The sequence below is a fragment of the Pogoniulus pusillus genome, chromosome 11, assembly GCF_015220805.1.
Source record: "Pogoniulus pusillus isolate bPogPus1 chromosome 11, bPogPus1.pri, whole genome shotgun sequence".
Lineage (NCBI taxonomy): Eukaryota > Metazoa > Chordata > Aves > Piciformes > Lybiidae > Pogoniulus > Pogoniulus pusillus.
The window spans coordinates 7,738,183-7,751,858 of NC_087274.1; the positions used below are offsets into that span (position 1 = coordinate 7,738,183).

At 56.9% G+C, this 13,676-nt stretch overlaps 1 protein-coding gene across 1 annotated transcript in view; it reads left to right on the forward strand.

The window, feature by feature from the left end:
• The window catches only part of DNAH17 (dynein axonemal heavy chain 17), a 43,078-nt gene that overhangs the window by 22,404 nt on the left and 6,998 nt on the right, over positions 1 to 13,676 (forward strand). Inside the window, exons 48-73 of the mRNA XM_064150802.1 lie at positions 417 to 519; positions 647 to 794; positions 1,109 to 1,200; positions 1,363 to 1,524; positions 1,652 to 1,816; positions 2,235 to 2,426; positions 2,890 to 3,156; positions 3,619 to 3,780; positions 4,805 to 5,038; positions 5,211 to 5,375; positions 5,491 to 5,586; positions 5,679 to 5,896; positions 6,130 to 6,337; positions 6,620 to 6,735; positions 7,074 to 7,266; positions 7,383 to 7,618; positions 7,849 to 7,971; positions 8,710 to 8,914; positions 9,264 to 9,428; positions 9,583 to 9,723; positions 9,847 to 10,017; positions 10,656 to 10,778; positions 11,369 to 11,562; positions 11,665 to 11,813; positions 11,954 to 12,081; positions 12,917 to 13,144. Of these exons, the coding sequence (XP_064006872.1) occupies positions 417 to 519; positions 647 to 794; positions 1,109 to 1,200; positions 1,363 to 1,524; positions 1,652 to 1,816; positions 2,235 to 2,426; positions 2,890 to 3,156; positions 3,619 to 3,780; positions 4,805 to 5,038; positions 5,211 to 5,375; positions 5,491 to 5,586; positions 5,679 to 5,896; positions 6,130 to 6,337; positions 6,620 to 6,735; positions 7,074 to 7,266; positions 7,383 to 7,618; positions 7,849 to 7,971; positions 8,710 to 8,914; positions 9,264 to 9,428; positions 9,583 to 9,723; positions 9,847 to 10,017; positions 10,656 to 10,778; positions 11,369 to 11,562; positions 11,665 to 11,813; positions 11,954 to 12,081; positions 12,917 to 13,144 (4,384 nt within the window). The remainder of the gene's footprint in view (positions 1 to 416; positions 520 to 646; positions 795 to 1,108; positions 1,201 to 1,362; positions 1,525 to 1,651; positions 1,817 to 2,234; positions 2,427 to 2,889; positions 3,157 to 3,618; positions 3,781 to 4,804; positions 5,039 to 5,210; positions 5,376 to 5,490; positions 5,587 to 5,678; positions 5,897 to 6,129; positions 6,338 to 6,619; positions 6,736 to 7,073; positions 7,267 to 7,382; positions 7,619 to 7,848; positions 7,972 to 8,709; positions 8,915 to 9,263; positions 9,429 to 9,582; positions 9,724 to 9,846; positions 10,018 to 10,655; positions 10,779 to 11,368; positions 11,563 to 11,664; positions 11,814 to 11,953; positions 12,082 to 12,916; positions 13,145 to 13,676) is intronic.

Here is a 13,676-nt window from a genome sequence, read left to right on the forward strand (position 1 = left end):
GCTCCTCCCCAGAGCTGTGGGGAGGTTTTGGCAGAGGAGTAGGAAAGCTCTCTGCTGGTGACTCTAAACTGCATCCAAAGCAAACAGCCACATTGCCAGTGCCAGCAGGGAAGCCCCAGTGGGGATCCCAGTGCCAGGCAGTGGAGCACAGGGCACAGGTGGTGAGGAGGGTTCTCCTGGGAAGCAGGAAAAGGTGACAAGTACCAGCTGCCATGGAGGGATTTGGGGCCAGGTCTGGTTGTGAGGCATGGGAAGGGCCCAACAGAGCAGTGCCAAGAGTAGTGCCAGGCTTTGCCAAGCGTGGGGGAAATGGAGATCCTTGCTTTTGTGTCCCACTCAATGGAGCAATATGGGGCAGAGCCTGACCAGAGGAATCTGTCCCTGTGGAAGGTGTCACAGTGCTGGTCCCTGCACAGGTACGACAGGAACAAGCTGACCCTGAAGGACATTCACAACTGCCAGTACGTGGCCTGCATGAACCCAACTGCAGGGTCCTTCACCATCGACTCCCGGCTGCAGGTGTGCAGGACCCACGGGGCCAGGCGCTCTGCCCCCGGCAGTTCAGAGCCTGGAGCTGCTGGGTGGGGCTGGCAGCACCAACCCTTGAAGGGCAAAGCTCCACCTGAATTTTTGCCTCTCATTGCAGCGGCACTTCTGTGTCTTTGCCATGAACTTTCCTGGCCAGGAGGCTCTGCTGACCATCTATGGCACCATCCTGGCCCAACACCTGGTCCTGCAGAAGATGCCACCAGCTGTCCAGAAGATGCAGCCCCAGCTAGTAGAAGCAGCACTGGGTGAGCACCTGTCATGCCGTGGGGCAGGGAAGTGGCACACAACACCCCTGGGGAAGGTGCCCACACCCACTGGCATCAGGAAAGCCAACCTCACCACAACCAGTGCCCTGAGAGCCCCACGCTGCACCTCCACATCATGGCACCATGCAAATAAAACCTCAGCTCCTCTCTTCCTCCTACTCAAGCAGCTTCAGTCACTAGAAACTGTCAGAGTCAAACCTCAGGCTTGTGAGCTCAGAGATCCGACCAGAATCCCCACCAGAAGTGGTCTCTGAGGATCTACTCTCTCACTTATCCCTGTTTCCTACCAACAGCTCTCCATCAGAAGGTCACCTCCACCTTCTTGCCAACAGCCATCAAGTTCCACTATGTCTTCAACCTCCGGGACCTCTCCAACATATTCCAGGTAGTGAGAGTTACTCCCCCTAAAACATCCTTATTCCTTTCTTCACACATCCTTGCAGTGCCCCACATCTCCACAGCCTTTTCCCAAAGCCAACCTTTACCTTCAGCTTTGAGCAGCAGCCAAACAACCTCCCAAGGCCTGAGTGGTCCCTGTCCTCCCCAGGGCCTGTTGTTCTCCACCCCCGAGTGCCTGAAAGCTCCTGTGGACTTGGTGCGTCTCTGGCTCCATGAAGCTGAGAGGGTGTACGGGGACAAGCTCATCGATGAGGGGGACCAGAAAGGCTTTGGGAAGGTGCTGATGGACACCTGCAAAAAGACTTTTGGTGTAAGCTGTGCTGAAATTTGAGGCAGTGCCCCAGCTTGGTGGAGCTGTGCTGCCAGGCTGAGCTCCCCAGCAGTGGCACAGGCAGCAGTACCCTCTGAGTACCCCATGGCTGTGTTGTCTCTTCCAGGAACTCGGTGAAGACCTGATGTTTGCCAAGCCCAACATCTACTTTCACTTCACCCAGGGCATGGGGGAACCCAAGTATCTGCCAGTACCCAGCTGGCCAGATCTGAACAAGCTGCTGGTGGAAGCCTTGGACAGCTACAATGAGGTGAACGCTGCAATGAGCCTGGTGAGTGCCCTGTGCAGGCACCTCCGTGCCCAGGCAGCGACTGCACCACAGAGAATCATAGAATCATAGCATCAACCAGGTTGGAAGAGACCTCCAAGATCATCCAGTCCAACCTAGCACCCAGCCCTAACCAGCCAACTAGACCATGGCACTAAGTGCCTCATCCAGGCTTTGCTTGAAGACCTCCAGGGACGGTGCCTCCACCACCTCCCTGGGCAGCCCATTCCAATGCCAATCACTCTCTCTGTGAAGAACTTCCTCCTAACGTCCAGCCTAGACCTACCCCGGCACAACTGAGACTGTGTCCCCTTGTGCTATTGCTGGTTGCAGCATGGCTCTCGTTCAGGTTTGTTGCAGGATGTTCTCTGCCTTTCCTGCCGTGCTTCTGAATCGACTCTTCCTCTCGTGTCCTCTCCAGGTGCTCTTTGAGGATGCTCTGTCCCATATTTGCAGAATTAGCCGGATCTTGGAATCTCCCCGGGGCAATGCACTGCTGGTGGGGGTAGGAGGCAGCGGGAAGCAGAGCCTGGCACGGCTGGCAGCATACATCAGCAACCTGGATGTGTTTCAGATTACGCTGAGGAAAGGCTACAGCATCCCAGACCTGAAGGTGACAGCAACTTTCCTCCTAGCGCCCCAGGCCAGCACTGCCTGCTCATGGGACCAATCCTGTGAAGGTGGAGCAGTGCCAAGCCCTGCAGTGGCTCTGGTGACCAGGGAGGGTGCACAAGGCTCTGCTCTCTTCTTGTCATTGTGCCTGTGCACTGTGACCTGCTCAAAGGTGTTTCTGAATGCCTACGAGTCCTACCCCAAGGGCCTATCATGTTTCCACATCAGGGATGGGCAGGACCCACTTGTGAGGAAAGACACAATTTGGGCAGCCCTGGTAGCTGACCTGGAGACAAGCAGGCATCATTTTTCCAAAGGCACCTTCCCAAAGTCTCCTTTCCAAAAGCTCCTTCCCAATGACTGTCCTGGCTTCCTAGAATGTCCCCTGAGCTCCAGGCGTCACTCTGGAGAGCAGCTCAGGGTGGTTGAAGATAGGGGATGATGGTTTCTCTCCTCTGCCTCAGCTGGACCTCGCCTCTCAGTACCTCAAGGCAGCTGTGAAGAACATGCCCACAGTGTTCCTGATGACAGACTCCCAGGTGGCTGAAGAATCATTCTTGGTCCTAATCAATGACTTCTTGGCGTCTGGGGAGGTGCCAGGACTCTTTCAGGACGATGAGTTGGAAGATATCATGAGTGCCATGAAGCCCCAGGTGAAGTTCCTTGGATTGCAGGACACAAGGGAAAACTGCTGGAAGCTGTTCATAGAAAAAGTCAGGCGTCAGCTAAAGGTGAGTGCTCACCAGAGGGGACTTCTGCCTTGCCTAATCCCAAACCCATTTGCAGACAGGACAGGAAACCCTTGGACTTCATTACATGAAGTGGGCTTAGGGGAAGGATGTTTCTAAAGGCTCCACTGCCAGCAGTGCCCTCCCAGACCAAAGGGTGCAGGCCTTCATCCCCACTTACCTACCTCCCTTAGGGCAGATGTGAGTGAACAGCCTCCATGGCCGTGAGCTGCCACCAGGCTGTGCCACTGTGCCACTGACATGGGCACAGCAACCGAAACAGGTCCAGAAGCAGCCCTGGCCCTGCTGAGAGGTGCAGGGTTCACAATCACAGACCATCTCCCACATAGTGGGGAGTTAATGGGTGGGAGACGAAGTCCTGATCCCCAGCAGAACATGCCCACAGTGCTGCTCCTGTGACCCCTGGCGGCAGAGACACTGCTCAGCAGGGACGCTCTGCCCCAGGTCATCCTCTGCTTCTCCCCTGTGGGCTCAACCCTGCGAGTGCGGGCGAGGAGGTTCCCTGCCGTGGTGAACTGCACAGCCATCGACTGGTTCCACGAGTGGCCAGAGGATGCCCTCGTGTCTGTCAGCAGCAGATTCCTGGAGGAAACAGGGGACATCGAGGTGAGATGGCACCTTGGGTGGCTGCGTGCTGTAACTGCGCTCAGCACTCAGCCCTGGGGGGATGGGCATGTGGGGCTGCTTTGGGCCATGACTCTGCTGCTTTTCTAGTGAGATGTGCCTAGGGAGGGGGTCTGGTATGACCTGGGGGTGCTGTGACAGTGAGCTGGGGGTGGGAACTGAGGAGAGAGGAGGTGAGAAGCATAGAGTCAGTCAGGGTTGGAAGGGACCACAAGGAGCAGCCAGTTCCAACCTCCCTGCCATGGGCAGGGACACCCTGCCCAAGATCAGGCTGGCCACAGCCTCATCCAGCCTGGCCTTAAACACCTCCTGGGATGGAGCCTCAGTCACCTCCCTGGGCAACCCATTCCAGGCTCTCACCACTCCCATGCTGAAGAACTTCCTCCTCACCTCCAGTGTGAAGCTACCCACCTCCAGCTTTGCTCCATCCCCCCATGCCCTGTCACTCCCTGACAGCCTACAAAGTCCCTCCCCAGCTTTTTTGTAGGCCCCCTTCAGATTCTGGAAGGCCACAGGAAGGCCACCTCAGAGCCTTCTCTTCTCCAGACTGAACAGCCACAACTCTTTCAGTCTGTCCTCACAGCAGAGCTGCTGCAGCCCTCTGAGCATCCTCGTGGCCTAAGGTTCATCGTGAGGATGAACCTTTCCCCATTCCCTATTGTCCTTAAAACACCACCACAAACAACAGCCTGGAAACAGCAGCTTCTCCCCAGCGCAGCCCAGGTTAGCCTGGGGGTTTAGCAGCAGGAAAATCAGAGCTGGGCTCCAGAACTAACATCCTCAGTGCCATGATTCCCTATTTGATGGAAAGGGAGCTTTGCCCTATGGTTCCTGACTCGGCCACATTAACTCCCTGCCTCCCCGACATTCCCCGGCCTCTGGGCTGGAGGTGGAGGCAGCACTGCAGGAAGGCTCAGTCCCACCGCAACATTTCACTGCATCTGTGTGGTGCAGCACTTCGAAGTGCATCTGGTGGAACATTTCCCTGTCTGTGTTCCTGCTGCAGCCTGAGGTCAAGGTCTCCATCAGCCGGTTCATGTCCTATGTCCACATGAGCGTCAAGGAGATGTCCAAGACCTACCTGGCCGTGGAGAGACGCTATAATTACACCACACCAAAGACCTTCTTGGAGCAGATCAAGCTCTACCAAAACCTGCTGTCAAAGCAGCGAAGTGAGCTCACAGCCAAGATTGAGAGGCTGGAGAAGGGGCTGACCAAGCTGCAGAGCACAACGTCTCAGGTACCACCCAGAATACCACGACCTGGCACAGAGGGGCAAGAGGAGAGGTGTCCCCTCTGGATGGTCAATGTTGGCTGTGAAGTCCCTAAGCTGTACTGAGCTACTACCACGAGGCTGGGCAGGGGCTGGTAGGAACAACTCTCTGGTGCTCTCTGTTTCTCCCCTCATCAAGGTGGATGAACTGAAAGCTAAGCTGGCAGTCCAGGAGACAGAGCTGAAGCAGAAGAACGAGGATGCAGACAAACTGATCCACGTGGTAGGCATTGAGACAGAGAAAGTCAGCAAGGAGAAAGCCATCGCTGATGAGGAGGAGCTGAAGGTTCAGGCCATTAACAAGGTATGTGGTACTGAACTGATGCCCACCACACTAGGGTCCAACACAGGATGGGGCAGCATAAGCTCTGTTGGCTCTGGATAGCTCTGTCACTTGGATTGTGCTGTGCCCTCCTCAGAATGTGGCTGAGAAGCAGCAAGCCTGTGAGACTGACCTGGCAAAAGCAGAGCCAGCACTTGTAGCTGCCCAGGAAGCTCTCAACACACTCAACAAGGTGGGTGACATCTTGGTGGGAAGAGAGTCCCCAACTGGTGCCAGCATCCCTGTGCCAAGGCAATGCTCATCTGCCCTGTGGTCCCTTCTCAGAACAACCTGACGGAGCTGAAGTCCTTTGGGACCCCACCTGAAGCAGTGGTGAATGTGACAGCAGCTGTGATGATTCTGACAGCCCCAAAGGGCAATATACCAAAAGATAAGAGCTGGAAGGCAGCAAAAGTCATGATGGGAAAAGTAGACACTTTCATTGACAGCTTAAAGAAGTTTGACAAGGAGCACATCCCCGAGGCCTGTCTCAAGGCATTCCAGTGAGTCCATGCCTAGTTCCTGCCCCCTTCCTAGCCCCATGTCAACAACCTTTGCTGAACAGGGCACCCCAGAGACCCTCACCCAGTGAGGTCCCAGGGGCAAGAAGTGGGATCCAGGTATTCACTCTGCTTTCCCACCATTCCCCCCACTGAGAAGAGCCCCAGGAGGAGTGGGATGTGGCCACCAGCAGCCACAGCACAGCACTGTAGCGTTCTCTGCTCTCCTGTCCCAGGCCCTACCGGTCAGACCCCAGCTTTGATCCAGAGTTCATCATGTCAAAGTCAACAGCTGCTGCAGGTCTGTGCTCCTGGTGCCTGAACATCGTTCGCTTCTACGAGGTGTTCTGCGAGGTGGAGCCCAAGAGGAAGGCGCTGGAGGAGGCCAACGCTGAGCTGGCAGAGGCACAAGAAAAACTCAGGCGCATCAAGGACAAAATTGCTGTAAGTGTGTGTGCCCCCCCCCAGCACCCCTAGGCCAGGAGCTGTTGGCCTTAGCTGGCGCCCACCACGACCCCACCAGCCAGCAGCAATTTGCCTGCCAAAAGTGAGCAAGAGAGGTTTGTGTAATTTGTGTCACCTGGAGCCCAGGTGCTGCAAGAGCTGCGTGGGTACATCATGGGCTCTCGCGAAGCTCCCACAGCTCTGCAGAGCTCTCCTGGCCTGGCAGCTCGCCGTGGCTCTGCTCTGGGCAGGAGGTCACTCTGGATGTGTTGTCTTTTGAAGGATCTGAACGCCAACTTAGCAGCTCTCACTGCAGAATTTGAGCAAGCCACAGCTGAAAAAATCAAATGTCAGCAGGAAGCTGATGCGACCAACAGAGTCATCACACTGGCAAACAGGTACCCAGCAGATGCTGGCTCCAGAGACACCAGCACTCTGCTGCTCCCTGGCACTGCCTGATGACACTGGCAGTGGGGTTGTGGAAACATCAGAGTGCCCCATACCCTCCCCACACTGAAAATCCCAAGTGTGAATTGGGCCAGAGGTTCAGGGGGGAATGCAGCCTTGGAGCCAAGCACAGGGGAGGGCACCCCACTGTCCAAACAGAGGAGGATAACCCCAAGGGCGTTTGGTGATGGCTGTCCACTCTGGGGCACCATGGTTAAGTGCCCATCTGCCCCACACAGCACTGAGAGTGGCAGCATCACAGCAGGCACCGTCTCCTTTGCCTCCCCAGGCTCATCGGGGGCTTGGCATCTGAAAACGTCCGCTGGGCTGAGTCAGTGAAGATGCTGAGGGAGCAGGAGAAGACAGTGTGTGGAGATGTGCTGCTGGTGTCTGCCTTCGTGTCCTACGTTGGCTACTTCACCAAAAAGTACCGGGCTGAGCTGCTGGACAAGTGCTGGATCCCCTTCCTCAGCAGGCTGGCAGTGAGTGGCCACGGGTCCTGTTCTGGGGTGCCTGGGGCTCCTCTCCCCCATACCCACTGTCACCGAGGGGCTCCTGCTCCTTCGTGGCCAGGCACCCAGTGGCCCCTCCCTGGCAGGTGCCCATACCCATCACCCCAGAGCTGGACCCCCTCAGCCTCCTCACCGACTCTGCTGACGTGGCTGCCTGGAGCAATCAGGGGCTGCCCAGCGACCGCACCTCCACCGAGAATGCCACCATCCTCTGCCACACCCAGCGGTGGCCCCTGGTCGTGGATGCCCAGCTCCAGGGTATCAAGTGGATCAAGAACAAATACGGGGAGGAGCTGCAGGCCATCCGCCTGGGCCAGAAGAAGTGAGTCAGGGGCTGTGATGTGTCTGCAAACATCAGGCTGGACAACCCCATCCTTCCCTGCCAGGGCATCCACGTCCCACATCAGACTCAGGGCACCTGAGGGTAGCAGCACTGATGGAGCACTCAGCACCTCTTGGGCTCTGCAGGGGCCAGGGTGGGCCTCATCAGGGTGCAGCAGCTGGAGGTATGAGCCCACCCCAGGCCTCACTTCCCTCCTCTTTCACCTGCAGCTACCTGGACACCATCGAGCAGGCGGTTTCCGAGGGACAGACACTGCTGATTGAGGATGTTGGTGAGACAGTGGAGCCAGTGCTGGACCACCTGCTTGGCAGGAACACCATCAAGAAGGGCAGGTCAGCTCACCCTGTGCTCTGGTGCCAAGGAGTTTCACCTACTCTGAGCAACCACTGCTGCCCCAAAAATGCCAATTTTTGCCCCATTGCATGACAGCAGCAGGGGCCTGACCCCTCCCCTGGCCCTGCCCACATCCTCCTTTTCTCTGGTGTTTCCCACTGAGGACACCTGAGGCTGATGTGATGTTTTGGACTATTCTGGTCTGCAGAGTGCAGTTTGTTTAGTGGTTTAAGAGCATTCCCCCTTGTGCACCTGCAGGAAGGTGTGATAAACTGGGAGGGTTCTCTCAGCAGACACGGAAGTTATTCTGTGAAGGGGTTTTTACTGGGGATCCTATGCCCAGCTGGGTGCTGCCAGCCTTGCTGCAGGCAGTGTTGCCTTCCCTGGACACCACCGACCTCCCCAGCCATGCTGCTGGGTGTTATGAGAGCTGGTCCCCAGCATCTGCAGGGACAGGACTCTGGGGCCGCCAGGAAGGGAGCTGCACCACCCCATTGTATCATGGCATAGAGCCTACAAGCACCATCAGCTCAGAAGCTGTGGTGGGAATGCAGGCATAGCAGCCACCAGCTCCTGCTTCTCCTGCCTTTGCCCTGCTATTTGGGGAGTTCTGTCTTTGCTATGGACCAGAGAAACACATCTGGAGTGGCTGAGAATAGCATGTGGGTTGAGGGCTTTTGTCTGTGACAAGTGACTGCTGAGCATACAGAAATCAACTGGTTTAATTAACTGAACAGATACATTAAGATAGGAGATAAAGAAGTGGAATATCACCCACGCTTCCGCCTGATCCTGCACACCAAATACTCCAACCCACACTACAAGCCAGAGGTGCAGGCTCAGTGCACCCTGATCAACTTCTTGGTGACCCGGGAGGGGCTGGAGGACCAGCTGCTGGCTGCCGTGGTGGCCAAAGAACGGCCAGACCTGGAAACCCTGAAGGTGAGATCCCAGCTGCTGGAGAGGTGGTAGCAGAAAGCAGCCCAGAGGGACTGCGGTGGCTTTGCTGGCAGGGAGCAGCAAGATCTCAGCTCTGTGAGCTCACTGTTGCTTATCCAGAGCTGAACAACTGCCAAACAGAGCTCATATCTACATGGGCAGCTGCAGGTCCACCATTGCCCTGAGGAGCCTGGCACTGCTGTGGGCTTGCTGATTCACCCTGCAGGCGATAGCTTGTCCACGGCTGGGCCACATCTACCCTCTTCTTAGGTGACACCATGAAAGACATAGTGACAGGTGGCAGAGTTTCACCTCTGAGTGATGTGTGTGTCTCTGGGTGCTGGTGTTGTAGGCAAACCTCACCAAGAGCCAGAACGAGTTCAAGATCAGGCTGAAGGAGCTGGAGGACTCTCTGCTTGCCCGACTGTCTGCTGCCACAGGAGGGTTCCTGGAGGACACGGTGCTGGTGGAGAACCTGGAGACAACGAAGCGCACAGCCATTGAAATTGAGGAAAAGGTGAGGGACCTGCCCCGGAGCTGGTGCTGCGGTGCCCCAGACAGCAGGACAGCTCTCCCAGACCACAGCTGGCAGCTGGTGCTCAGCAGGAGGTTGGGCGCTGCTTCAGCATGTGCCAGGAGGCTGGGTAACAGCTCTCTTCACCTGCACCAAGGTGAAAGAAGCCAAAGTCACCGAGGAGCAAATAAATGTGGCTAGAGAAAACTACAGGCCAGCGGCAGAGCGAGCGTCCCTGCTGTACTTCATCCTGAGCGACCTCAACAAGATCAACCCCATCTACCAGTTCTCTCTCAAGGTAGAGGTGGAGCAAGGAGGGAACTGTGCGGGCAGAGCAAGGCTGGGGGGCATCTCAGAGATGGAGCATCCCAGCATTGATGCTGCTAACGGGCACTGAGCTGCCTGCTGGGCTCTTCCTCAGGCCTTCAACGGGGTCTTCGAGAAAGCCATCCAGCGCACGGCTCCCAGCGAGGACATCCAGCAGAGGGTCAGCAACCTGACGGATGAGATCACCTACTCGGTCTATGTGTACACTGCTCGGGGTCTCTTTGAGAGAGACAAGCTCATTTTCCTGGCCCAGGTCACCTTCCAGGTAATGTGCAAGTGTCTGCGGCTTGTATAACACTGGACATAGAATGGTTTAGGTTGGAAGGGAGCTCAAAGCTCATCCAGTTCCAAGCCACTGCCACAGGCAGGGACACCTCCCACTTAGAACAGGTCACTCAAGGCCTCATCCAACCTGGCCTTGAACACCTTCAGGGAGGGAGCAGCCACAACCTCCCTGGGCAACCTGTGCCAGTGTCTCACCACCCTCACTGTTAACAACTTCTTCCTAACATTCAGCTTAAATCTGCCCTCTGGCAGTTTAAACCCATCGCTCCTCATCCTCTCATTACAAGATCTTGTAAATAGTCCCTCCTCAGCCTTCCTGTAGCCCCCTTCAGATACTGGAAGGCTACTGTAAGGTCTCCTGGCTTCTCCAGGCTGAAGAGCCCCAACCCTCTCAGCCTGGCCTCATAGCAGAGCTGCTCCAGCCCTCTGAGCATCTTTGTGGCTCTCCTCTGGACTCGCTCCAACATTTCCATGTCCTTCTTATAGAAGGACAGAGAGGAGAGCCATGAGTCTGTGCTGGCTTACATCTCTCTTACGTCTGTGCTGCTCCTGGGTGCTCAGTAGCTTCCTGAGGCTGTGTGTGCCAGGGTGGCTGTGACTGTGCTCTCAACGTGGCAGGTCCTGGCACTCAAGAAAGAACTGAACCCAGTGGAGCTGGACTTCCTTCTGCGCTTCCCTTCCAAGGCTGGCGTCACATCCCCCGTGGATTTCCTGCAGCCTCAGGGGTGGGGTGGCATCAAGGTTGGTCCATGTGGTGCCCACTGTGCCAAGGCAATGACAACACAGCCCAGGCTGTGGCAAGTCTAGGGTCACCTGCGGCACCTGGGGGGATCCACAAAGCCCTTTGTCCTCTATGGCAAGTGAGACCCAGCATGTCCTGGCTCCTGGCAGGGACTGTGAGCAGAGGTCCATGCTGGATCAGCTGAGTGAGCCTGTCCAACTGCTCCCACTCCTTTGCACATCCTGCTCACCCTGGGGGCTGAGGGGAGGTGACTGCTCACACTGGTGGCAGGCAGCAGCTGGCAAAATGGTGTTCCACAAGCATTTTTGACTGTCAGTGTGTCCAGCTGCCCACCTGTGAGCTCAGGGGTGTCCAAGCGATGCCCCACCAGCCCACACACAGCCTCCCAAACTTACCAGGCATTCTTGGCAGCCCAGGGGTGTCTCACAGAGGGCAGCTCTGGCAACCTCCCTAGGCTGGTGTGGAAGAGCTGTGGGGACGTCTCAGAGCCTGGCTGCAGCACAGCAAACGGCTTTGTGGGGACCTCGCCCCAGACTAGGGGTCCCTGAGGGCAAGCAGAGCCCAGGAGTGATTTCATCCTTTGCTGAAGGTGCTGTCGGAAATGGAAGACTTCAGGAACTTGGACAGCGACATCGAGGGCTCGGCAAAGCGATGGAAGAAGTTCGTGGAGTCCGAGGTGCCGGAGAAGGAGGTGTTCCCCAAAGAGTGGAAGAACAAGACAGCCCTGCAAAAGCTGTGCATGCTGCGGTGCATGCGGCCGGACAGGATGACCTATGCCATCAGGTGTGCAGGGGCATGTGGGGCATGTGGCACCGAGCCCTGCGGCGTCACCACGCCAGCAGCCACATCTGCGCCCAGCTCACACGGGGCTGCTGCTCTCTGCAGGAACTTCGTGGAAGAGAAGATGGGCAGCAAGTATGTGGAAGGAAAGAGCGTTGAGCTCTTCAAGGCGTACAAGGAGAGCAGCCTCTCCACACCCCTGTTCTTCATTCTCTCCCCTGGCGTCGACCCACTGAAAGATGTGGAGGACCTGGGTGAGCTGCTGCCCTGTCCCTGGCTGCCATCAGCCCATGCTGGCTGTGTGTGGCTGCTGGTTGGAGCTGCACAGCTCCACCTTCATTCCAACACTTACCAAAAAGGCATCTGGCACCGTGCTGTTGTTCTCTCTCTTCAGGCCAAAAGCTGAACTTCACCATTGACAATGGGAGGATCCACAACGTCTCACTGGGGCAGGGCCAGGAGGTCGTGGCAGAACGGGCACTGGAGGTGGCAGCTGCACAGGGCCACTGGGTCATCCTGCAGGTGAGAGGTGGTCCTGCTGGCCACCAGGCACATTGTGAGGCTGCAGCCAGACCAGGCCATGCAGAACTGCCAGCTGTGACTCAACGTGTCCCCAGGCTCCCCCAGCCTAAGCATCCCCATTGACACTCAGGTGGGGTTTGGACTGGCTGAAGCTCAGGGGGTGCTGGCAACTGCTCTGCTCCCCTATCCCCATGCATTAGCTGTCACACACAACCTCAGTGCTCAGCCTATACAGTGGCCAAGCCCCGGGCTGTCCTTGTTAGTGAAAAAGCCAGAAGGAGGGATGAGAACAGGGGCAGTAGCACTCATCAGTGGGGAGATGCTGTGCCACCTTAGGCAGGAGCAGAGAGTATACCTGGAGGGCTCAGGGAAACAGGGGAGGAGCAGTGGGAGTACAGTGCCCATCACTCTCTGCAGTAATACCAGCAGGTGAGGGCTGAGACATGCTAGCCCCCTACCCTCACTGCACCATCATGGGCAATGCAGGAGGCAAGGGGACAACCAGGACAGACAGAGCTTTGGTGTGCACCAAACTCCACTGGCCTGCACCTAGGGAACTGGAGAGAGGCCAGAGAGTAGGAGACAGGAAACAGAGAGTGGAGGTCAAAAGGGTGGGAAGCCACCCAAAGCTACCCTGCAACAAGGTTTTCATGGGGCACACACACACACTCTCCTAATGGCAGTGACACTGCCTGGGTGAGCCAGGTGACCCCAGTTTGAGTGCCATGTCATGCTGCACCTGCTCTCTGTGGAGCCACAGCGGGAATTCAAGGGGAAGAAGTGATTCCCAAGGTGGTACAGCAGCCCAAAGAGTGCAGAGAGCTTTCTGTTGCAGAACATCCACCTGGTGGCACGGTGGCTGCCCACGCTGGAGAAGATAGTGGAGCAGAACAGCACGGGCAGCCACGAGGACTACCGGGTGTTCATGAGCGCCGAGCCAGCCCCCAGCCCCGAGAGCCACATCATCCCCCAGGGCCTGCTGGAAGATGCCATCAAAATCACCAACGAGCCGCCCACGGGCATGTATGCCAACCTGCACAAAGCCCTCGACCTCTTCACCCAGGTACCCTCACCCTGCTGCCTGCTCTCTCCTACCACCACCACCGCTCTGTGCACAGCCAGCTCCTTCCACCCACTTTGTGTCATTGTGTCTTGCTCACCTTGTCCCTGGGGCTCAACCACAGATGTGCATCAGGAGCCACTCCACCCACAGCATGTCCTCTTGGGGGAGGGGGCAGAGCTCCCCACTTGTCAGGATGTGATCTGTAATTGGTCAGAGCTGCCTGAAAGGTCCCAAACCTCAGGAGTGGGGAGAGAGAGATGGGGAGGTGAGTTACTGAAGCCTTTCCAAAGGCTGAATGCTGAGTTCCTGCAGCTTGATGCCACCAAGAAGCCACCTTGACTGTGAGGGCTGGAGGTGCGGGGGGGATGTATTCCTGACAGGAGAGCCATGAGTCTGTGCTGGGTTATGGCTCTCTTACGTCTGTGCTGCTCCTGGGTGCTCAGTAGCTTCCTGAGGCTGTGCGTGCCAGGGTGGCTGTCACTGTGCTCTCAACGTGGCAGGTCCTGGCACTCAAGAAAGAACTGAACCCAGT